At 44.0% G+C, this 25,695-nt stretch overlaps 1 protein-coding gene across 3 annotated transcripts in view; it reads left to right on the top strand.

The window, feature by feature from the left end:
* Positions 1-25,695, top strand: part of CNTNAP2 (contactin associated protein 2) — a 2,064,732-nt gene that overhangs the window by 1,894,219 nt on the left and 144,818 nt on the right. For all 3 annotated transcript variants that reach the window (XM_082473843.1, XM_082473842.1, XM_082473844.1), the window contains one exon: positions 6,027-6,160. In XM_082473843.1, the coding sequence (XP_082329969.1) occupies positions 6,027-6,160 (134 nt within the window). The remainder of the gene's footprint in view (positions 1-6,026; positions 6,161-25,695) is intronic.

The following is a 25,695-nucleotide window of genomic DNA, read 5'->3' on the forward strand; positions in this document are numbered from 1 at the left end:
ATGATCGTGTCACCGTTCTCATCAGAAAAAAACAGTTAAATCAGGAAGTGAGGAAGTAGAAAAGTGTACACCCCTGCTCTCTGGAAGGTCACGTGTTCAGTTTCTTTCTCCTGCATCAGATTAAATAGCTGTTTAATCCACTGTTGTTCTCCACCCTCATGCTCATGCCCCAGCCTCTCCTCAGCGGGCAGGGAGGATGGTTCTCGCCTCTAGCTGGTCAAGACTGTCAGGAACACGCCTCAGTAGATGCTGTATTGTCTGCTTCTCAAACCACTGCCACGTTAAAATCCGGTCCCACTTCTATCCAGTAACTCATGCCCCCAAGCCTGCAGCGGCCCCTGCGAGCACTCACGCGTGTGTCTGTGGGCCTTTGTCGCGCGCAGGGGTTTTGACTGATCGTTTCCATATTAACGGCTACCGTGTAAGGCTGCCCGAAGCTGTGCTAAGTGTTTCACATGCATTAATTCCCGAGAGCACACACTCTGTAAGGTAGAGTCCATTCTTACCCTCTTCCTGCAGGTGGTAGGCTGGAGTGCAGAGAGATTCGGTGATTTGCACACTCAGCTGGTGATGGCACAACTGGGGTTCCTGAACCCAGGTGTCTGATGCTGGACCCAGAGTTCTCCACTGCCCTGCTTAGAGACCGCTGGAACACTCGGTGCATTTGCAAAGCATGGACAGTTTCTGTCTAATTATTGCAAGGCCGTCCTCAATGGCTAATGAGAATTTGGCTTTTCCATACTCCAAATGCTGCATTTTTTATGAATTGAGATTTAAAGCTAGAAAAATTTGAGGAACTCATTCAGGGAAAAGAAATCAATGAGGACTAAGCCAAAATGTCAATAAAATAAAATAAACAGTTTTAACTAAATGCCCCGGCATCTCTTAAACTTAACATATTGGAAGCTGTATTGTCCTCGCTGCTCCCAGAACCAGGCCCCTCTTGTTCTGACGGTGCTACCGCTTCTCAGACACCGGAACCCACAGCCTGGCCTCATTCATGAACGCTCCATCCTTCCGCCTCTTGTGGGCCATCCAGCCTGACGAGTCCTGTGCATCCTATTCTCACCATGTCCTTCCAGAGTATCCCTTCCTTTGCTTCCCCACTGCTACTCTCCTGGCAGATGTCTTCTGATTCAGTGCCTCCCGACATTGCTCCTGGCGTGGCACACATAGAACGTTATCTTTGAATGGCACCTGGGCAGATGCATGAGGTTGTACTCGGGAGGCCCCCAGCCCAGGGGCTCCAGCAGCCCTTACCTCCACAGATCTGCCGAGGCCTGAGGGTAGCCGGGCTCCTGGCACCCCGTGACCCCACCGTGGGGCAGCAGTGCACCTCAGCGCGCCCCTGGGATGCTCTGTCCCGGCCGTCTCTCTGCCTCCAGTCACCCGAACCTTGCCCAGCCCAGCCAGAGTAGGTCTTCCTTCACACACAGTGTCCCTGTCATACAGCCAGGAGGGCCTCCTTCCCCAGGAGCAGGAGGACAGATCCCGAGTCCCAGCACCTTCCAATCAGGACCCACCAGCCTCTTGAGTGAGAGCTCGGAGTGCGGAACCGGAACGTATGGGTTTGAATTCTGCTTCTATGTTTGCAGATGGTGGGATCTGGGGCAGTCGTGGCTCCGTCTCATCATCTGTTACACAGTGTCTCCCTCAGAGCAGTGCTGTGAAAGTCAAGTGAGTTAGTAAGTGTAACACACTACACACACACACACACACACACACACACACTGTATGATTTAATCTACGTTTTGCCGCATAGTGAGGCCACACCTCCCTGCTCTTCCTTCTCCAGGAACTCTACTCCTCACGCACCCCAAGGACGTCTGCCCTGCTGCCTGCTGTGTGCCCTTATCTGGAAAAGCTCCATCTTCCTCTGTAGCTTAATACCCGCCTTTCATTCTAGACCCAGATCAAGTCTCACCTCCTTTCAATGACTTCTCCTTACTTTAAACTCCTATTACACTTACTTTCAATGTCATTTGTTTGGCTTTTAGTGCACTGTACTGTTATCCATCTTCGTTATAAACATGCCCCGCCTTCCCAGTGAGATGAAAGGCCCCCACACTACATCTCCTGCCTGCAATAGGTGCACTGTAATTGTTTGCTGATGGTAATGTTGATGACAAGGAGAGAATAAATCTGTTAAGCACATTATTTGCTGCAGCCAATGAAAGAGTAGTCCCTTATACCTGCTTTAATTCACCCGGGAGATGAACATGAGATGCAAGAAGTGAAGTATCTCTCCATCTTAATAATATTTTATTTTAATGAACAAATAATAATATTCTCCTTCCCGTCATTTAGTGGTTCTCTTGTGCTATTGTTTGAAAGGAATAAGTATATCATTTAAATTTTATTATTCAAGAATATTGCCATTACTGTTTATAGATGTTCACTATATATAAATTTTAAGGTCCAACTCATCTTTTTCCTCAAAGCAAATCATTTCCATTGCCATTAAGTGAAGCAATTAGAGAAGTCAGAAAAGAGAAAAAATAATGAAAACAACTTAATACTGATTGTAATGAGCTGGAGAACATAAAGGGGCCAATGACGAAGAGACAGTAGGGAGAAAAATGTCCGGGTTTTTTTTTTTTTTTGGCATAATTACCAGTTCCTCCGACTCCCAGCCTCAAAGGCAGAGCCCTCTCTTACTTCTCTTCGCATCCCCAGATCCAGGCACGGCCTGGCCCATACCGTACAGGGGCTGGGGATGGATGTCTGTATTAGAAGTGGACTCCACACTTACAGCCAGCCAGGCAGTCCACTTCTAGACCTTGAAAACTTGGGTTCAACAGGGGCACTAAATAAGTATGTTCTAAAGGAATTAAGTTTTAAATGATGAATGAATACAGCTGTGTATTTAAGAAAACTGGCTGTGATCATACAAGGTCAGAGCACCAGAAGTAAAGTGGAGAATAAAAACTCAAGACAATCGACTTGTTTTTTCTACCTGTAGCCAAACAACTGCCTAATCATCTCCTTCACTGCCAAACACTAGATTGTTTTTAATGCTATTAGAATAAAGAAAAAATAGGGTAAATCACTGAGGGGTGGGGAGAGAAGTAGCTCAGGAAACGGGAGCAACATATTCAAAGGTCCTGAGGCAGGAAGAATTGTATTTCCTAGGGAATAAGAGAAGTCCTAGGTAGCTTGAATGTAAAAAGTAAGAGAGTAAATGGCATCTTTTAAAATAAAGTAACTGGCAAGCTGTGATCAGACAGGACATCATAAGCTATGTTAAGAATGTATGTCTTTATCCTATAAGCAGCTGGAAAGTTTGAAGAGTTTTAAGTGAACCAGACAACTAGTCAGTTATGCATCTTGAAAAGATTTCTCTGCTAAGAAAACATGGGAAGGAAGAAAGCACAGAGGCAAGGAGACCATCATCCGTTCACTCAGCGAGCAGTTATCCAGCACCTACCATGTATCGGGCATTGTTCCAGACGTCGGGAATTAAGTCGTAAAGAACATAAACAAAAATTCTTACTCTCGTGGAGTTTACATTTTAGCAGAAGACAGCAGTAAACATATTAAGTACAGTATGTAGTATGTTGTATGGTAAGAACTCTCATGGGGGAAAAAATAAGGCAGAAAAGGGAGAGCCTGGCCAAGGGAAAGGAGTGGGTAAATTCTGCTTCTAATAAGGAAGTCACAGAAATAATCACAGAGAAGACAATATTTGAGCAGGACCTAAAGGGAGCGAGGGGTCAGCCATGCAGATAATGGGGAAATAAGCATCCTAGGCAGAAGAACCAGCAGGTGCCACGGCCCTGAGGCAGGAACGTGCCGGCATCTGGGGAGACAACAAAGAGGCCAGTGTGTTCGGGTGAGGAGTGAGAAAAGAGGAGAATAATGAGAGGTTATGTCAGAGATGAGGGGGAAGATCACAGAGGGCCTGGTGAGCCGTTAGGAAGACGTCGATTTTTACTGTGAGTGAGACAGGAGGCCATGGGAGGGCTCTGAGCAGAGGACCGCTCTGACTGCCGTGTGGAGAGACCAGGTATGTGAGGGGCGGAGGCCACGCTGGGCTGAGGGAACGTGGGGGAAGGGCAGTAGGTGGTATGGAGGCTAGTACAGTAATCCAGACAAAAGACGAGGGTGGCTTGGTCCAGGGATAGAAATGGAGGTGATGAGAGCAGTAAGATTCAGGGTGTGTTTTAAAGACTGAGCCAAGAAGCTTTGCTGATAGATCACACGTGTAATGTAGGAGCAAGAGGGGAATCAGGGCTTTTAGGCAGGAATAGCTGGAAGGATAAAGTGGCCGTTAACTGAAATGTGGAAATTGTGATGGAATAGTTTTTGGAGGGGAAGATCAAGAGTTTGGTTTCACGTATGTTGTGTCTGAGGTCCCAGTGAGACACCTCCATTAGTGGATTAGTAGTAAGAGAGCACAGAAAGAGGGGACTCGCCTGAGAGTGAAATGGGGTCAAGAGTGATCACTTTTAAAGGAGGGACTGATTTGGGTCACGTGATCCAGGCAGAAGCCGATGCAGGTGAAGCTCAGGTGGTGGCCGTCAGGTCACTGATAGGGAGTGGCCAGCACAGGGGCCCTGAGTCAGGCCAGGAGCTCTGCGTGCAGGGGCGGGCTCCTATGGGAACCATACCAGGGCATTCTAGGTGCCAGTGGAGGCCCTGTGGTTGTGGAGATGGGGGAGAGTGGGTGAACTTAGACCCATTCAGGAGACGAAAGTCAACAGTGCTTGGTTGAAACGCTATAAAGCAAAGGAATCTAGGATCAAGTGCCAAGAGAAAACTCAGAAATAGTGAAGCCTTGCCAGATTTGTTCAGAAAGGAAAAATAGGAAATGCAAGTAATTCATGATTGTTCTTTCAATTCCAGGAACATAGTTCCATCTTTTAAATGGCACATGTAACACTAAATAAGAAAGGGCAGCATTCAGAAACTATTGCGTTTATTTACGTACACATAAGGACATGAGAATTACCGACAAGGAGATGTTGCCAAATATTTAGAGTAGTTACCTCTGGATGGTGGAGTTTCCAGTGACTTTCTTTCTTTTTTTCTCTTCACTTTTTAAGTTTTAATTATCATGTTCTATTTCACAACTTAGAATATCAGTTTTGTTCCTCTGGAAGGAAAATGAAAAAGGCGACAAAGAATCTTTGAGGTGCTTTACAGTTGGCCAGACTCTTGCTAAATTACTGGCTCCATTTTTAAGTTCTGAGATGTCAAAAGCTATTAACACGAAGATTCCAATTTGAGTAAAAAATGAGATAAAAAGTCGATGCCTTTAAAAATCATAACTAAGAAATAAAAGCTACATTTGCTGTGCAGATTAATTAAAAGCAGGATCTAGAATATTATATTAGTCTTTTTGAATATTGCTTGTCATTATTGGGAAGAAAGAGAAAAAAGAATAATTTGTTGAGGCAAAGTGAACTACAGCTGAGAGGCAATGAGGACGCATCTTTTCGCCTTTGATTTGCATTTGGATTGATGAGGTCGCTAACCTAGAATGAAAGCCATTGCTTTGTTTTCTTGGTCTCAGTGAAGCCACCCAAAATCCCATGCATGTATTTATCTTCTGTAAATTATGTTTATTCTTAATATTGTATGTTCATGATTCTTTTATATGCTGAGTGTCACACTTTGCCGATGGCATGAGACCATCCCAGCATCCTGCATTTATTTTTTATTTCACAGAGTATTTTGTGGGGCGTGTAGGCGTCTCCATGGTCCTATATCATGTGTGTTCTCATTTTGCCATCCCAGGCGCAATCCCGGCTTGGACTGTTTATACCATTTGCTGCTTCAACTTGGAGATGATGGTCACTGATGGCTTGCTGTTGGTAGATTGACAACATGTGTGTGCCTGGTGCTGTGAGCCTTTATGGATTAGTGTGCCTCTGAGCTAGTGACTCGGAATTCAGAACGGCAGTGATATTGATGGACGTTGAAGCTGAGTTTAATGGAATTAGCCTCAAGGGGTGGGGGAAGTGACATTAAAATGAAATCTAGAGTGGAGAAATGACTGAGTTTCTTTTCTTTTCTCTATGTAGGAAGCTTACAGATCCGGTACAGCCTGGGTGGCACCAGGGAACCGTATAATATTGACGTGGACCACAGGAGCATGGCCAATGGGCAGCCCCACAGCGTTAATGTCACCCGTCACGAGAGGACCATCACTCTCAAGGTACACATGTGTTACTCATCAGTCGGATGTGATACAGGGTTGCAATCTCTGTCCTCTGTCATGCTTAGCTATTGGTTTTGATTGGTTTTGTTTTGGGCGGTTAGGGCAGGTGGAAGAGATGCTTCTGATACTTTCTCCTACAAACTTCTAACCTGTGAAGTAGAAAGATATCCAGTTCCTATAGGAAGGACAATGACGGAGTTGATGGAGAAGAGATTTCTTGGGAGAAGGTAGAATAAATGTTTACTCTGTGCATTCTTTGTAGCTTTCCTGCTTGTAGCCCTGCACATCTATCAGTCTACTGCTTTTATCCATTGCAGCATCTTTTTTCTCCATGGTCTCAGATGTCTGAAGCTTATCACATTTCCCGGCAAAGGTTATTTTGGTTTATCTGACCGACTTCCTTCACGACTCCAATGCAACGTGAATAACTATTTTCTTTTCTTCTATGGATGCTTTGCCTTAAAAATCCTCAGTACACAAACCTTCCCCAGCATCTCAGACTCTGGTTGTAGGCTTTCCGTACACAAGGGGACAGTTTTATTGTGACACTCAAACTTTATTTCAGGTTCATGGAGTGTCCCTACCCCCACGACCGATTTTTACAATGAAGAGACCAGCCTGGGAGACACCATGAATAAAACATGGCATGGGGAGGTCTCTCTGGGAGCTAAGGCAAAGATCAAGGCTGGAACTGTCACTGCATTCTCCAGAAGGAGTTCAAAATAGATACCTGTCAGGAAGAAGAACAGCAGGGGGACGCTGTTTTGTCAGTCAAGTGGAATGTCATTTGGCAGGGGTTCAGCAGCCTCTCCGACCTCATTCGGATTCGGATTCGGCTGGTAACTGTGGGAAGTTCAGGTTGCAAAGGAAAGGCATAAGCCCCGTCTCTTCGTGAGCACTGGTGGATGTCAAATTCATAACTTGATATGGACTTTACGCTTGGCCTTTAGCAGTAAATGCTAGAGAGCATTTTCAGGAGAGGCCTTTCCTAGGAAAATGACAGCCTGCAGTTACAGCCTATTGTGCAATCAATCAAATGGGGCATAAATAAGGTTCTCTCAGAGTGATGGACAGTCACTGAGTCTAGCGCAGTGCCTGTCACGTGTTAGGTGCTGCAAATTACTTACGGAGTAAACCACGCCCATCTTCCACCATAACTCAAGTTTGATTCAGAAAAGCCAGCAAGTCCAGGATTAGTATGGTGATTTATACCATTACAGGAAAGGGGTGGTTTTATACCATTTTATCAACATTGTGTTTACTGGCTTTTGATTAGAGGCATTCTCTTGTTTTAAAGTGCACCATCTGTCACCTCTCTTAAAGAAAGTGATTATCTTGCCATTTCACCATTGCAAAATAATATTAAAAGTTGAAAAGAGCTCAACAATCAGCTTGAAGGACAGTGTCAAGGAAGGGAGCTGTTTCAGCTGCGGAATTTTGCAAGGTTAATCTCACTCTCTCCAAGAAAACGTGTCGTGTGTCGGGACTGAGCCCTGTGGCTTGAGGAACCACATGCAGAGACGAGGGTGGGGTGAGTGGGAGAAGAGAGTCCAGGTGATAGGCTAAATAATTCCATTTCCTGGTGCATTTCCCCAGATGAGAGTCTGGAGTAAAGAAGGTCAAGAAGGCCTCCCTTCTGCCAAATTCCACCAACTGGGGAATCTTTGGAAGGAAGCAGCAACTCTTTAAGAACAAATATCAGCTTCATCAGAGCTGCTGTCTGCTACGGTAAATTAGAGATTACCCTGAAGAAGGGGAGACGGATGGACTATTTCGAGGCCTTGGGGCTCTTGAGGAAAGGCTGAGAAATCCGGACAGTGGAGGAGCCAGAGGCCTGCAGAGTCCAGGGGGCCGAAGCGGGGCTGGGGAGAATCGGCTTCTATTGCCCAGGGTTCTTCTAATCACAAAGGACAGAAAACCAGTTCAGAATTCATTTGTAGAGAAAATTCCTAGGCTAGGTTATAGAATTTAAGAAAGGAAAAACCAAAATTTTGAAAGAATCCAGGGGACCTGGAGGATTAAAACAAAGCCTAGGCCACGACCGAGTGCCTCTCTCTCTCCCTCCCTCCCTCCCTCCCCTTCTTCGCCCTCTCCGTCCCTCCCTCCCTCCCTCCGTCTTCTCTGCTTGCCCACCTGCCTCTGGAGGACTGGACGATTCCTCTCGCAGGTGGCTTCATCTTCCACACATCATGGGACACAGACACTGAAGTCGGCTCACATCTTCCCAGTTTTGCTGGGACCAGAAGCAAGGTCCTAGTTTCTCGGTTCTCATTTTAAAATCCGGAGAAGGTCTCTGATTGACCTGGCTGGGGTCACACACTCACCCTATTGTGAGGAGAGGGGAACAATGACTGATAGCCCCTAATCAAACCTCATGATCAACGTGGGGAATTGGGGAGAATCCTCCAAGGAACAGGACTACAGTTCCAGGAAAAGGAAACACGATGGGTATGAAAAACCTGGGCTGCGCAATGCCTTGAGGTAAAGGAGAAGAGAGAAGTGGGAAGCATTCTAAAAGGCATGGAACTAATTCGGCCATAGGAATTGTACCCAGGGCGCTGGAAAGCCCTGTCCCCCACCTCCTCCTTCTGTCATACAATGGGATGCAATTGCACTGAGATTTCTGGACATGTTTAGAAAGCAGATGACTCAACCCACTTGAATGCAGCCTGGGAAGACTTCATGGTCTGGGGTGCACTGGTCTTTGTCAGCCCGGCCTCTCCAGTCCAGCCCAGATGGAAAACAAAGGTAGACACGGTGGAGGAAGAAAAGATATGGTGCCTGCTTCCAGACAAGCAGGTCGGGCCGACTCCCTGCTCCCATGACCTGCTTTCTTGCAGTCAGGGAAGACTGTAGAGTGTGGACGTAATTCCAAGGGCACCTTTAGAACTCCAAAAAAACACTCTAATTTTTTTTTCCTGGAAACAATCTACAAATCCATCTTCAGAACTTCTACAACCTCAAGAATGTATGGAGAAAGATATAATAAAATGTTAATCGTGATTATTTGTGTGTAAAAGGATTATAAATGACTTCATTTCCTCTGGAGTTTTCTATATTTCCTCATTTTTTAATTACAAGTGTATGTTGCATTTTTATAATCGAACAAAAATGTAAAACACACATATATCCTCAACCCATTCTGATAGCCCCCAGTTACAATAAAATATAATGACAGGGCTTCCCTGGTGGCGCAGTGGTTGAGAATCTGCTTGCCAATGCAGGGGACACGGGTTCGAGCCCTGGTCTGGGAGGATTCCACATGCCGCAGAGCGACTGGGCCCGTGAGCCACAATTACTGAGCCTGCGCATCTGGAGCCTGTGTTCCGCAGCAAGAGAGGCCGCGACAGTGAGAGGCCCACGCACTGCGATGAAGAGTGGCCCCTGCTTGCCGCAACTGGAGAAAGCCCAAGCACAGAAACGAAGACCCAACACAACCAAAAAATAAATAAATAAATAAATAAAAATTAAATTCTAAAAATAAAAAATATATATATATAATGACAAATATATTTAAATAATTTCAAATTAAAATGTCCTTCTCATCAAAGAACAAAAATAAGGCTAACTCAAAGATGAGTTTAAAAGTGCTATGGAATGTCGACAGATGAATGGATAAAGAAGATGTGGCACATATAGACAATGGAACATTACTCAGCCATAAAAAGGAACAAAATTGAGTTATTTATAGTGAGGTGGATGGACCTAGAGTCTGTCATACAGAGTGAAGTAAGTCAAAAGAGAAAAACAAATACCATATGCTAACACATATAAATGGAATCTAAAAAAATGGTATGATGAACCTAGTGGCAGGACAGGAATGAAGACGCAGACGTAGAGAATGGACTTGAGGACACGGCAGGGGAAGGGAGGCTGGGATGTAGTGAGAGAGTAGCACTGACATCTACACACTACCAAATGTAAAGTAGATAGCTAGTGGGAAGCTGCTGCATCACACAGGGAGATCAGCTTGATGCTTTGTGACGCCCTAGAGGGGTGGGATAGGGAGGGAGGGAGGGAGGGAGGCTCAAGAGGGAGGGGATAGGGGGATATATGTATACATATAGCTGATTCACGTTGTTGTACAGCAGAAACTAACACAACATTGTAAAGCAATTATACTCCAATAAAGATGTAAAAAAAAAAAAGTGCTATGGAATGATGCCTTTGGAATTAAGGTAAAATTCTATACATTTATATATGTGCAAACATCATATAATCTAGATGATGTTTGTCAGTGTTTACAGTGTTTTTAAAAGCAGGTTTGCTTTCCTAGCTGGGTTTGGCTAAAGCTAACATTAAATTAATTTGCATTCCTTGAGCACACACTGTCTGAAATGGTGCTGAGCACTTGAGGGAAATTGACCTTGGATGAAAGATTTGCTGCCGAAAAACAAAGTGCCCAATGTCCACATAGAGAATGAAGAACCGACTCTCAGAGTTCTCAGATGCCAGCGCAAAGCAGAGCCCAGGACAACCCTCAAGTTGCATCATTTATGGAAACTCACAGTTGCACCCGTGATAAAGCTAAAGGCTTAATGCCAAACGTAAAACAAACCCCGAGCAGGCAGAGAGCACCCGAAAAATACTGTCTGTGATGAAAAACTGTGCCAATTAGCGTGCATCTAAGAACTGAACATCGCCATCACAAGGAATAATTTCAAAGCCTTGTGTTACAAATGCTTTCTTCTTACTTTCCTTCCTGCCTGCCGTCCCTGCCTTCTCCCGTCCTCCTTCTTTCCTTCCTTTCGTCCCAACCACGTTGCACAGGGGATATAAGGTGGTTTACAGGGAGTACATAAAACAGAATTGAGAGTGAAAGTAAGTCACAGAAAGTAGGGCCTCAAGACAATGGGGAAATGGAATACGGTTACCCAGGTCAGAAGGTCTTACCCACTTGTGTAAGTTTGGCTTGGAACTTCTTGGTGGCCAGAAGTCCACAACCCATAAGCATAAAATATACCAGTTCTTCTAGGGAAATGGAATTTTTCTTACTCTATTATTCTTTCCTCTTTTTTATCTACCATGGATTCTGTTTACTGGCGTAGCAAGCTGCCCATAGCACGATCCACTTGGCAACATCACATGCATGATGGTAGCTCACGTTTATTGATGCTGTGATCCAGGCACTGTGCTAGCACTTGACACACATTTTCTCATTGAGTCTTCACAAGAGGCTTACGAGGAATGCACCATTAGCATCCCCGTTTTAGAGATGTGGAAACTGACACTCAGAGTGTGATGTAGCTCACCCCAAATCCGGAAGCAGTGAGTAGCAAAAGCCTAGATGAACCTAGGTCCACCACACTGAAGTTTACACATGCTCTTAGCTGAATCACTTAGTAGAGAGATGTCTGGGAGGGTGACCATCAAATGTTGGAAGTGGATGCCTCTGGCCAGTTAGAAATTGAGTGATGTTGTTGAAGTTATAAAATAGTTCAAAAATATGCAAAAGTACAGAGAATAATAAAACATACACCTATGGACCCACCATCCAAACATTAAAAATTTTGGCATTTTGCTATATTTCTTCAGAGTTTTAAACATGCAGTGATAGTTTGAAGGCCCTTCATCCTCCTTGTTACATAGTGGGTACCGAGAGAGGTGGTACACAGGGCCTTCACCAGCGTTTCTGCAACAAATGTGTTTTTCACAAACCTGCTTGATGTAGCATTTCCTTGGGAAAGTCAAGTATAACTTAAAAATGGATTTCAGCCCAAACAGTTCTGCAGGCAGTGGGGTAGAACAGGGTGATAGGAGATGAAGGGGACAAGGGCTGAGCTGATACAACTTTCTGATATTCTCACCTGATCCAAGGATAAAATCAGCTCAAAAAATGAATTAAGTACATGTTCCTTGAATAACTATCAAATATTTAGGGGTTTTATGGAAGTTATACAATGGAGGGTTCAGGGATATAGTCTCTGGCACAGATACTCCTAATCCATTTTCTCTAAAAATCAAATGAACAGATGGTAAAGATGTATCATTTTGGCTTTCATCTAACTGGAGGGCCAGTTCCGTCCTTGCCAAGAAGAAGCTAACAGATTTCCTGCGAGTAAAATAAGGACTTTCTTAAATAATTCCAAGTCCTCAGAAACAAATGATGATCAGGTCCCCACATTTTTATAGCACAAAGAGCATGACTTCAGTTGTTTTCATCAGGAATTTTCAAAACAAATGTTCCTCAGAGTCGGTGAATTACATCTCTTAAAATAAAGACCCATCATTTCTTACCTGCTATTAATCAGAATTTCAACCGAATTGTATAACAGCAGTTGCATCAATTGCTAATTGAGCTGTATACTGAATATGAATCCTAAAAATGGTCAGAGGAAAGTGTTACCAACAATAGCAGCAAACGGTGAATGCTAAAGGCCAGGAATTTAGAAAAAGACTAGGATAACACCAGTTGCTGTAACAACCCTAAAATGTCAGTGGCTAAACCCAATGAAAGTCTGCCTTATATCAGATATACTTTTTAAAAAGGAAAGTCCTGTGTTCTGTAACAGTGATGAAATCATGCTGGGTAGACGCTCTGAGGACGTCCTGCTGCCGCCCTTGGCCCTGGAATAGGCCAAATTCCTGTCCATTATTTGCATGGCTCTCCATGGCTCTCCCCTGAACTGAATGTTGGCGATAAACCATTCCTTGAAGCTGTGCAGCTTCCAGGGACCGTTTCCTGCAGGTGTCAATTACACTGAGGGTTGTTTTATACTCACAAGCCTTTGTAGACCAGACCTGCAGTTTCTTTGCCAATACAGTTCCTTCAGAACCTGAGTTGGCTTCTGATCTGTCTGCTTCCGGTCAGTTTCATGTACCAGTAGATACGCCCTGCATTCTTCCCTAGATGTGGCTCTTGGACCGACATAATCCTTTGCTTCCGAGGACCCTTGCCTCTCTCTCAAGGTCATGGCAGCTACCTTGAGGCCGTCTGAGACAAGAAGCTTAGGTGGTTGTGGTGGGGTAAATACTCTTAATTTTAACCTCCTGCATGGCGCTGAGCCAGTTTGCTGAGCTGAAAATCTTCATGTACCTTCGTTGGTCAAAGCTTTTTACAGTTTTATTTCTTACTCTCTGGTGTGAGGCTCTAAAGTTTTGGACTTTTCTCTATTCCCTTTCACTGATGTTTGGAAACTGGCCAATTCTTTTCTGAACTCATCTCTTCTTTGATATAGGCAGCAGGAAACCACTGATATCCGTGGCCATTCTGGCTTTTTGAAGCACTTTCCCTAAAGCCACAGGTCATAGGCACTTAGTCTGCCTTCCAGGTTATGTGCAGTGACAGATTTACAAAACATTTGCTTGTATACCATTACTGTCTGTCTTTCCAGCCTCTAATATCCATACCACAGGACCAATGCTACAAATTTTAGGTTTCTCTTATGGCAGTACTCTGCTTCAAGATACTCATTTATGTTCATTGGGGCTACATTAGCTACTATAACAAAAAAGAAGTTTATAGATTGTGGTGATGTTTTCATGGGTATATACTTAACTCCAGACTCATCAAGTTGAATACATTAATTAGGTACAGTTATTTGTAGGTCAAAAATAAATAAAATAGATTGCAACAACAATGAAAAATTGTTGGAGGAATTTTATTAGCAGTAAAATGAAAAGTGATTCGATTATGGACTTACAGGGCAGCTATATACGTTAATTGACATGAAACATTGATGGGCAGGGTGGCACCACTTTTTGTATGTGGAGAAATGTTCAGTTGTAAGGTGTTTCAAGTAACCGCCTCAAGCCAGGAGAAATTCTCTCTGTACTGGAAGGGCCTGAATAATCATGTTATGTGGTGCTCAAAATACTTGCATACGTATCCTCGTTTGACGTGCTCAACCTTATGAGTTGGGAACAGCAGGTACTATTAGCCCATTAAACAGCTGAGAAAACAGAGATTGAGGATGTCCAGGTGACTAGTAAGGTCCCAGTGCTCACGAGAGGCAGACTCCTATCTAGAACCCATATAACCAGACCCCTCCTTCCGGGGCTGGTCACTGCTCACCCCATCGCCTCTTTGTCGCCTTTGAGAGCCATCAAGAGAGCCAGGCTCACCCCTGCCAGTTTGCCTTGTAAACTTTTGAAAATTCTTAAGGGTTTTAAATAAAAGTAAGTCTTTTGGAGGGGTTAGTGTTTGAAGTCGATTAGGGTAGCAGTGGGAGATAGTAGCATGCTTGTCTGATAAACTCTTTTGACCTGTGTTGTGTTTAGAGACAGGAAAGTGCAGAGAGCAACCTAGGAGGTGATAAGATAGCCTTCCACGTGGCTCAGAGAATGCCACCTGCAGCTGGGAGGTGAAACGTGTACGCTAAAGGCTCTAGGAAAAGAGGTTGATAGAGCAAGCTTTTTAAAAATTGCTGGATTTGCTTATAAAGATGATTTAGTTTAAATGGCTTTTCTCAAGAATATTAACAAAGATTCCAGGAATCCCACCTCAACCCAACACAGGAAAATCCTATGAAGGCAATAATAATAACACTAATAAAGTAGTGGTAGTAGTAGTAGTAAAAGCAATCAACATTTCTTGAGTGTACTATGCACCAGTCTCTGTCTTAGTGCTTTACAGGCTGTACTTTATGCAAATTACGCTCCTGTGAGATAAGTACCATTATTCCCATTTTACAGATGATGAAACAGAGACACAGAGAGGTCAGTAAAGGGTAGAGCTGAGGTACAAACCCAGGTCTGTCTGATTCCCAAGCCCAGACTCTGAACACTGTGATTTAACTGGTATTTAAATTGACCATGAATTAGGTGGTCTGGTCAGAGGCCATAGAGGACCCTTCCTCAAATACATCCACCTACGTTAGAAAACTGACTCAGCACAATTTCTACAAAGTGTTGTTAGATAACAAATGAAAGGTGTAGAAAAGTGCATGCAATATGACCTCAGTGTTAAAAAAACTAATGACATAGAACCTTTAAAACAAACCACGAGTAGCGTGTATGTTAAACAAGAAACAAATATATAGCCTACTGCAGTTTTTGAAAAGGTATATTCATTTTTTTGAAATACCAAATTACATGATAGTCTCCTTAGAAAAAAATAACTGTATGTAATGGAGGGAAAACACTTTTTTTAAAAAGAAAAGCCCTATTCAGATTTGCTGGAGGTCATAAAATCGCAACTTTTCTAAGTGAAAAAAGAAGTAAGCAGTCCAACTTTCAGGCCAGTGTTTGTGCCACATAAAAGAGTTCCACATCAGTTTTCCTGGAAGCATGGACATAACCTCTGGTCCTTCCATCTGCGCATCCTTCTTCCCTGTGCTGGCATGGAGGCTGGCCTGAAATTAGAAGCTGAGGCTCAGATGAATTATTTAGAAGTGTGGGCCTTTATTACCCTTGAACTTTCTGCCAACAATGAACAATACTAAAAAGTGTATAGCTGTAAACACAACTGCAAACTTCAATATCAGAGGTTGTTCAAGCCTTTATTTAAAAAAATAACACTGTTTGGAAGCATTAAATCTTTTTAGGGATGTCAGAACAAATAAAGGAAGTTGACCTCACTAGTCTAAGGCCCTGCTCTGAGATTACATTTACTGTAACATCTTCCCTTTGGCTAATTTAGCGTTTCTCTCCTCTGGAAGATGAGCTCACGGCCTTGGTTGTGCGTTACAAGCAGGCTTGACAGAAGGGCGGTGATTGCGGGAACAGTGATGAGCCCTTTGATGTCTCCAATCCTTCCCTCCCGGGAGCACTGTCACCCACGCACTGGCTCTCTCTGGGTTCTCAGCAAGCGTATTACTGCTTCTCTTCCTGCGTTCGTGGAAGACCGACTCAGATGTTTACTTAGGCGGAGGGCGTAGGTCAGTGTTTTATTTGTTTCTCATATCATTACAATGGTTTAATTCCACAGAAGATACCTGGGAAGAGAAGAAACAGGGATGTGTCTACTGAAAACTTGCCCATTAATTTGGTCTGCACATGTGTCAGTTTGTTTTGTTTTGTTTTCAGTATTTCCATGTATCCAGAGAAGCCTATTCACAATCGAGACACACATCAGAAACCTCATGACCTCATTAGCTTTGTGTCGTTTGGTTTTAGATTGGGCTTTGGGTCCTTGGCCCATGGTAGAGTATTTTAGCAAATTTTCCTTATTTATTTCTGAACAGAAAGTAGGACTGTTTGGTGAAGTGTCTCCAAAAAAGAGAAACAAGATACACAACCATCAGTGCCGAGGATTCCTCCCCCTGCCTCCGTGTGTTCAAACTGACCTACAGCTTTAAACTGAGACCAGCTCTATACTTAGTGGTCTGGGCACCCACTATGTAAGGTCTCAGTTCCGAGGTGTGCAGTGGAGATGTGTGACAAAAGGTTCTCAAGATGATTCTGGGATGTTCCATTAACAGTGCATTTTTTAAAATATTAAAACCATATGATGATCACGAAGAATTTAACACTGTGACATGTAATTGACATCAGTCTCTTATCCTTGTCTGCCACTCAGCCCACGGCATGATGGGAAATTCCGAACAGAAACCATTCCTTAAGCCTGACTTGGGTAAAATCAGGGGGTCATCAATGCCATCCCATACGGCTGCTTATGAAGTGCAATTAAAATTAACTCAACTTCATTGAGTATACATTGAGGAGAACAAATATATGCTGTGTACCTATTACATGAAAGAAATCCAGGTAGACAATGATGAGTTTGTGGGGCAGGAGGAATGAACGAAATGTATCCTTTACCCTAAAGGAGTTTATATTCTGGGAGGAGAGAAAAGCTGTATACACACTCGATACACATTTCTTCAGATAGTAGAAGCTCATTCCACCTAATGCTCCTCAGCAAGAGACTTAACAAGTTGGTCTCCCAGTCAGCGTATAAATAATAGACTGGGGATCTAGCAGAAGAGAGTATTATGAGTCTTGGCTGGTAATAAGGCTATAGCACATGAAGCAAGATTTCCCTTTGAGGATGGTCTGAGTCTAAACGGAGACCCCCATGGATTGGGATTGTTGTTACTAAGTTGTTACTAAGACATACATTTTTAAACATCCTTATTGACAGATTCCTCCACTTCCTAACTCTGTGTTCTCTGGCAAGTTACTGAATGCTCTGTTTACGTATTTGTAGAATGGGAATAAGGCCACCTATTTTAATGGGGCGTGTGTGTGTGTGTTAAATGAAAATTTACATGAAAATATCTAGCATCTTCTATGGCCCAATAAATGCTACTTCCCTTCCTTCCTTCCCAAGTCCCTTCTCTTTCTTAAAAGCAAAAAGTAAGAGGGCAGCTGTTAGGTCATTATCAGCAGGGCCTTCAGAACCAAGGTTCCTGTTGCATCCATTTGCAGTTCAACCCAGGGAGCACGTCCTCAGCACCTTGTACATTCACAGCGGGCAGCGTGGCTGGTGCCTTCAGAAGCCACAGTCCAACAGAAGAGACCATCAGTCACACGGACATGAACCAGGGGCCAACTGAAGTATGGACCCGTGCTGAGGAAGCACAGAAAAGGGGGGGAAATTAATCATCCTGGGGGTGGGAGAAATGGATCAGAGAAGAGACTGAGGAAGGCTGTGCCTTAATGTTTGCATGAGGGGCGGGAGGACCACATTATCAGACTTATTTTTTACCACAGGCACCCAGTATTTGCTCTTCTGCAATCCAAAAAAATTACAGAGGGGGACCGAAGAAAAAATAAGTTTAACCCATCAAACTCATCTGATCTGAAACAGAAAAAGACTCATAATGAATATGTCAACACTTCCAAGTTTTTCATTTCTTTTCTAAAGCAATTTCATCTGCAAAAGAATTATGCACTCTAAGGCTAGACAGGACCTCCATTCCAACGCTCCAGAAAAATGTGTTTACTTAGCTTTACATTTCTTACAGCTCAGTGGGAAAACAGTTGCAATGCAATTTCTGATCCAGTTTAGGGTTTGAGATGTCAGTTCTCTCTTTTCTCCTCCAGAATGCAGCCAAAGCTGTTGGAGCATTCATTTTTTTCCCCCAAGCACATTAAGTCCATAAATCATCTCTCAAGAAAGAAGGTAAGGTTCCCAGATTTCTATTTCATCTGGCATGAAAACTAAAGTCCAATCGGTGAGGCATTATATCGTTATATCCATCTGCAGTGCACTAAAATCACTCTCAAAGATGGTAATTCTCAAAGCAATTTGGTAATTCTCAAAGCAATTTTGTAACACAATAGGCAGAGCAGTGTTTGCCATGCACAGGTAACTGAAAGCAGGTTCCTATCTCACATAAATGTATCTCCTCTCTGAAAAAGAAATGTATCTCCACATGCAGTCTGAGGTTCTGAAGGGTTACACGCTGCCCTTTTACTCAGTGAAGGGAAAAGTCGGCACAGGGACTGAGTGTGAGGATTTTGATGGACCGGGTGCCCTGGAGCGGGTCCTGAGCTAGTGCTACGATGCCCTCTAGTGGTCATTAGCCAGAACCAGTGCTGAGCGTGGGGAAGGGAAAACTTCCATATGAAACTAGCTCAGGTGAGGCTTCTACAAACGCTCATCTAATGCAGAGTCAGGAGTTGTAATGTGCGTCATTTGCATCTAATGTGAAATGCTGGGATGGCCATGGGGCTTGGTGTTGCTTATATAAATGGGAGCGTGATGTCACGTTCAAAGGTACAGCCCAGGGATTTCATTCCCACCTGTGCTTCTCACAGCTCTGTCCCTGAGCCCTGGGCACTGGAGAGCCTGAAGAAATGTTTACTGAGTGACTGGATAAATGAATGAATCACATTTATAAATCATGGATTCTGAGCACACGTGCTGCATTTGAGAGTACAAAGATTCTTTCTGCTTCCTAAGGTGCATTTGATTTGCATTCTTCCCTGTCATGGCTAGTGACCTAAAAGAATTAGCCCTACCCTAACATCTTTGAGATGAGGAGATGTGATCTGAATGCTGGAGGGGATGGTAATAAAAAACTTCATGGGTAGAAGCGAGGGTCTGAGCTGGTAGTTCAACAGTGAAGATGGCGCAAGAGCATCAAAAAGGAAGTGGAAGTAAAAGCAAATAAAGCCACTGAGTAAATACTGCCGCTCCCTCCAGCATCCCTCCCTATATTGTCACCCAGGCCACCAGCAGAAGTTAAACTGGAGAATAGACAGAAATGAGCCCTCTCTACCCCTGTGAGGATGACATCGGGATCTGGATTATCGACCCACAGCCTCTGCCTTTGCTTGTGTGCTTAAGCCCCAAGGCCGAACACCACAAATGCACAGTAGTGCCAGCGGCGAAGTAACTGACAGGCTTCTGTAGCCTCTGACCTCCGATGTTGAAGTCACCTCCGAAAACCCGTCCTGCAGCCAGAGGTGGATGCAGACAGCCAGGGTCATGTAAATCAGAAGATCCCTAAAGGAGAGGTAGCAAGATGGGGGCCAGGAGGACACGAGGCAGAGGCGATGCCGGGCTGTCCCTGCCCTCCACTCATTCCCAGGAGTACTTTGTGCAGCTGCTGTGGACATCCTGCCAGCCTAGCTTTGCAACAGCACAGGATCCAGGCAGACACAGTAGAGTAGCTCAGACTCTACAGGCGCACAGACCTCTGGGCTGTACCTCTCGGCAGCTATGTGTCCCTTTAGGCAACGTAACTTAATCCCAGGGCCTCGGTTTCCTCAACTGTAAATTGGGGTGAATGAGAGTCTGTGCCCACAGGGTTGTTTGCAGATTCAGTGAAATAATATGTGTAAAGTACCTAAGGTGGGATCTGACCTGGAGTTGACTTTCAAGAAATGTTAGCTGCTACCCTGATGATGATGTTGATAATATGGAAGAGGGGGAAGAAGAGGATCAAACTTTGGGGGGATATGCTTTGCACGTTTCCTCCTTCTCCCAAATCCTTTCAGCTACATATTCTTTCTTGCCAAGATTGTCAAGGGAACCCAGGCAGCATGTCAAGAACCGAACCTTCTCTAGAAGATTGATTAATTAAGAGCTGGGACTTGGGCAGAGTACAGAGTGGGTCTGGGGTCAGCATGAGGTTCAAGATCCACAGTCTCACCCAAGCCTTTCCTGGAGTAGATTTGAATACAGGCTCCAAGTCCAAAGCTACATCTAACAGGCTTCCAGGCCGAGAATTATCTTGGTCCATTTTATTATAGCTTTAACACGCACGCACACACGCACGCACACACGCACGCACGGCTGCGTCACAGGAGAAGTGAATGCTCTCCTTAGGTTTCTTACCTCATTTCTGCTCGTCTTTCCTATTTCCCCTTCTTCACCACCTCTACTAAATTCTTCCACCCCTCCCCACATTCCACTTCTTGGAACAGGCTCCAAACACAGCCTTAAAAAACTACACTGTTTCCAGGGAGCAGAGCCTTACTGCTTTCTGTAAAGCCAGCAGAACTGGTCATCATTTGAGCTGTTAGACCCTGCATTCACCCCACATTCTGAAGTCACTCTGTGTTTAATGATTTTCTTGATACACCTTTATACTCTTTCACCTGGAACAGAATTTAAAGGATGTGGATATCAGTCCTCTGATAATTGCCAATTTTTAGACTCCATCCTGAATATTGTTATTGCTGCCAAAACCTACTGGCGAAGTAATATCGATAGAGCCTCTGTACAAAAAAGAATGTGTTTGCTGAGTTTTCTTAATATCAAGGACTTTAACTATATTACAGTTGAAATCAATAGAAATGTAACCTTTTCAACCACATAAAATGAGTTCATTTTTTTTATTAGTCTTTTTCTGCCATTACAGTGTCATGATTGCAGGAGGAATGAGGTCAACCTAAGCTTTAATGAAAGACCATTCAGGAAACAAACTCAAACTCATTTAAATACTGAAGCCAGTGCCTTAAAAAGATCAATAAAGTAAAAGCACCTGGGGTCGCTTTACTTAAACAACCCACATATAAGAATCATTCCACAAGCACGATGTGAGCAAACCTTTAAACCTAGAAGACCAGCCAATAAGGAAGAAAATGCTGTTTCATTAAATAGGTTTAGAACAGTAAAGCCCTTATCCTTAGTCTGATTAGACATTCAGCATATAAATTTTCTCTCCATATTTTAAACATCATCTGGAGAAGAATCACTGATCAGTGAATTTACTGAGGAAAGTCATTAGCTTTTAGGGTTAGGGGTGTGACAGCGATAGAAATCGCAGGTTCATTTCTTTAAAAATAACAAACTCCGGATTGTGCTCTAATGACCAGGAGCCTTAGAATTGCAGGGAGCCCGGAAATGTTCTTTCTAACAACACAGCCTGGTGTCCTGCACATAGTTATGTGTATTAAATTGAATAGCTACCGCTGAGTCCGTGGACCTGGGTCAGACACAAACCTCTTGGTGCCTCAGTTTCCCCAGAGCTGAGTATGACAAGATCTTTCTCCACCTCCTTCCCTAGATACGAAAACAAAGATGATTGTCACAAACCTCTTCCAGTTCTTCTCTATAAACAACAATGTAAATTGCAAACTTTAGTCATAATATTTGCTTAGAATAATTTTAGAATTGGAATGGTCTTCATGGGCCATTGAATCCGACCTCTGACCCAACTTAGAATCATCACCAGTCCCTCCTGACATTACCGGATATACGAAACATGCTATTCTTCTTTTTTTTTTTCTTTTATTGAAGTATAGTTGATTTACAGTGTTGTGTTAGTTTTTGGTGGACATCAAAGTGATTCAGTTATACATACATATATATATATATATTCTTTTCCAGATTCTTTTCCATGATAGGTTATTACAAGATATTGAATATAGTTCCCTGTGCTATGCAGTAGGACCTCGCTGATTATCTATTTTATATATAGTAGTCTGTGTATCTACTAATCCCAAACTCCTAATTTATCCCTCCCCCACTGAAATGTAGTGGGATGTTTCCAGCTGGGGACATCTGCTCGGTGCATCTTCAGCTTTGCTCCACAAGGTGGCTGGACGGCAGAATCGCTCGGAAGTCTTCGTGTGTGGGCTTCCCTGGTGGCGCAGTGGTTGAGAATCTGCCTGCCAATGCAGGGGACACGGGTTCGAGCCCTGGTCTGGGAAGATCCCACATGCCGCGGAGCAACTAGGCCCGTGAGCCACAACTACTGAGCCTGCGCGTGTGGAGCCTGTGCTCCGCAACAAGAGAGGCCGCGATAGTGAGAGACTCGCACACCGTGATGAAGAGTGGCCCCCGCTTGCCACAACTAGAGAAAGCCCTCGCACAGAAACGAGGACCCAACACAGCCAAAAATAAAAATTAATTAATTAATTTTAAAAAGTCTTTGTGTGGCGTTAGGAGGTATGAGGAGTCCTGTCATTTACTAAAAGACGTGCCTAGAAGGTGATATGGCCAGAGGGGGAATTTGAGGCTTATGCCAAGGTCTCCCTCTTCCCGCAGGGAAGCTCCCTGAGCAGTCAGGTCACCCCGGGACAGTCACCCGCCTGTGCCCAGGTGGCCTAGGGGCTGGACAGGTGTGGCCTTCTCAGGAGTGCACACCGGCAGATGCCTGACGCAGCCAACCTGCTCACCCCGCAGGTTTGTCTGATCGTGTTCTTCAGTGAGGGGCTCATCTTCAAAGAAAGTCCTCGTATCTGGACCAGTCACAGCCGGGGCCCCCGCGGAGAACTTGACAGTCAGAGCGGCCACACCACCTCCACACTGGCCGTCCCAGCCTCAGCAGACAAGCGACCGGACAGCAGTACCATCCCACACACCAGCCTGCGATGGTTTCCCTGTCCGTAGGCAGATGGTTCTAACACATCGTGTTTACTGATGGCTTTGTTAAAACTTCCCCCCCAAAAAACTCACCCAGGAATTTGCCAGGAACCAAATTTAAACAACCAACCCCTGAAAACACGTGCTGGACAAACCAAGATGACAGACGCCAATAAAGACTGAAACAGAAAGGGCCCCAATCATACTTGTCATGTTGACATGGTTTCTCATAACTGTTCTCCCTCATAGTTCTTTATTCTTTTCATTTAATTAATGGAAGATTTAGCCATCACATTGTATAATTTTAGCAACATTATGCTTGTTAATACCTGTTTTCAGAATTGACCTTCCCTAATTTTATTTTATTTCTCTTCTTTGTCTTCCTCCTCCCTTTTTCCATCCATTGATTTGTTTTTCCTTATTCCCGGAAAGTCGTTTTACAGTCTATCAAAATGTGTTTTGCCTTGAGATTTTCAGGAAAATATGCCACATGAAATGATTTAATTGATGCTGTGTTAACTATTATCTAAACCACCCACTACACTAGGTGTAGTCATTAAATTTGACGGCTATTAAAGTGATTTTAAACATAAAAGCATATAAAAATCATAAGCTATTCTCACACTAGATCTCTAAGAAGGAAATCAGAAGTATAATTACTAGATACCGGTTCAGATGTTGATTTTTAATGCTTTATCATCATCTTCTGAATGCTCACGTACAAGTCAAAAGACAAACCTGAAAACCCTAAATATGCTCTGACCAGATTCTTTGAAAAAATTATACAGCATTTGGGCCCTTCCTGCTATAAACGTCTTTGAAATTAACTTTATTTAAAAAATGCTATATCAGCTATGAAACGAGAATTTCTCCTCTCATCCTTTGATATTTATAAATATTATAGGGATTTATTGATTTAAAAAATCAGTTTGTTCTTTTTAAAATACTTTATGCTTTAAATAGTATTCAGTGTTTTTCCAGTAGGTGGAGTATTAGACTAGGGAAAGTGGATTAACATTTGAAAGCTAATTTTTTTTCTTTTTACTGTTTTGAGAAATTTTTTATATAAAACATAAATCACCTAATGGGCTCACTAATTCTTTTAATTGCATCAATACCACAGGATTTCAATTGCGCTAGACCTTATGAGGCAAAATATGTTGTACTGATTATGTTTCCATAATAAAGATGGCATGATGACAATAGTAATAAGTACTTATAATAACTCTCATTTTAAAATTGCTTATCAAGTCATAAATGAAAACTCCTGACATCTCTGAAAGAGAAATTATGTGCATGTACAGGAAAGAAAGATGTGTCTCTTAAATCCTTTATTTCTCAGACCTTAACCATTTCTGGAAAAGAGCATTCCCTGTGAGTTTAATATTGGTTCAAGGCCGACTCTGCCTCTTGCAGTCTGTGACCTGGGGCAGGCCACTTACTCTCCTGGCACCCTGCTTTCTCCTCTACATTTGTGGGCAAAAGGTGATAAGCTAGCTCTTTCTAAGGCCCCTACCTGCTTGAATATCCCTGATGAATCTGTCTGTTTTGTAAACATTTTCTCAGGGTGAATGTTGGGAGCACATTTGCTGAGATGTGCGAATGCGTATGGCAGAGACAGCTCTTGGTCCATGGCCTGTGCCTCAGAACTGAAAGTGAGAAGACTCTGCCTGGTCTACGGGGCAGTGACTCTCCTTCCCGCGCTCTGTCCATCACTAGGATTGGCTGCAGGGGAACAGTGTGCTGATGGAACACTTCACAAGGTGATGCCCTGGACCTGAGTCTTAGCAGAGGGTTCTGCTCAAAGCCCCAGGCACCTGGGAAAATACTGCTCCTTAGGCCCAGAGTAGCAAAACATTTTCAGTCAGGGAAACCGTAAGTATTTCCTGGTTCAACCTCCTTGTTGTACAAATGAGGAAACAGGTCCAGGGAATCTTCGTGAAGTGTCCCCACCCAGCTGTTCAGTGGCAGAGCCAGGACCAGTCTCCTGGCCCGTCCTCGCTCCCCTGGACCGCCCTCCTGTCCTACGCTGGAAGTCCAGTCAAGTTCCCTAGTGACCCTGGCAAGGACAGCAAGACTCAGTCCTTCCCACCCTCCAAGGAAGAGAAACGAGGTCCTGTCAAAGCAGGTCTTCTGAGGGTGAACAGAAGAAACAATGGCCACTTTTCCTCCTTTTTGCATTTCCTTGGGCAGGTGATGTAGATTTGAAGAGAGCCTCCAGTTCCCGTTTGCAAGGTGTTCTCCATCCTCGAAAGGCTGGGGGTCCGTGGATTCAGCTGGATCTTTCCTAGATGTGGAAGCGAAGTCTCCTCTCCTTGGTCTTAGAGTAGAAGGACCCCAGACCCAGGCGCAGGCTGAGGAGAAGGGGGCTGAGGAGGTGAATGCATCTGCTTTGGTTCTAGGCTACACCACCTCTAGCCTTGCTGAAAATTCATTCATTAAATGGAAGTCCCCCACGTGGTTGAGTCCAGCTCATCAGGGGACTGCAAGGAAGCTTGGGGCCAGTAATAAAGTGAGTGGGTTAGATAACATCCCCAGAACAAGAGCTAATTCAATCATTGTGTTTGGTGACAGGAGAGCAGAAGAGCTTGCCAGGCAACGGACACAGCAAAAAGGGAGCCCTGGAACGTGTTCCAGAGAACATAGTGGTCCAAGGGCTGAAAGATGTTGAGTAGGGTCAGAGCAGAGGGGCAGGGGGGAGCGGAGAGCAATGCCCTTTCCTCATCCAGGAAGATGGTGCCTTTCCCTCTTATCGCCTCAGGGGCATTCCATCCGTCCTGAAGCAGCAAAGGCTCCCTGGCTGGTCCACCTGCAGGTGACTATTCCTTCACAGAGGGGCACCAGGTAGCCCGTTCAGGCACCTCTTTACAGGTGTGCACCGCTCTCC

The sequence above is a fragment of the Balaenoptera physalus genome, assembly GCF_965194825.1.
Source record: "Balaenoptera physalus genome assembly, chromosome: 8".
In the NCBI taxonomy this organism is placed as follows: domain Eukaryota; kingdom Metazoa; phylum Chordata; class Mammalia; order Artiodactyla; family Balaenopteridae; genus Balaenoptera; species Balaenoptera physalus.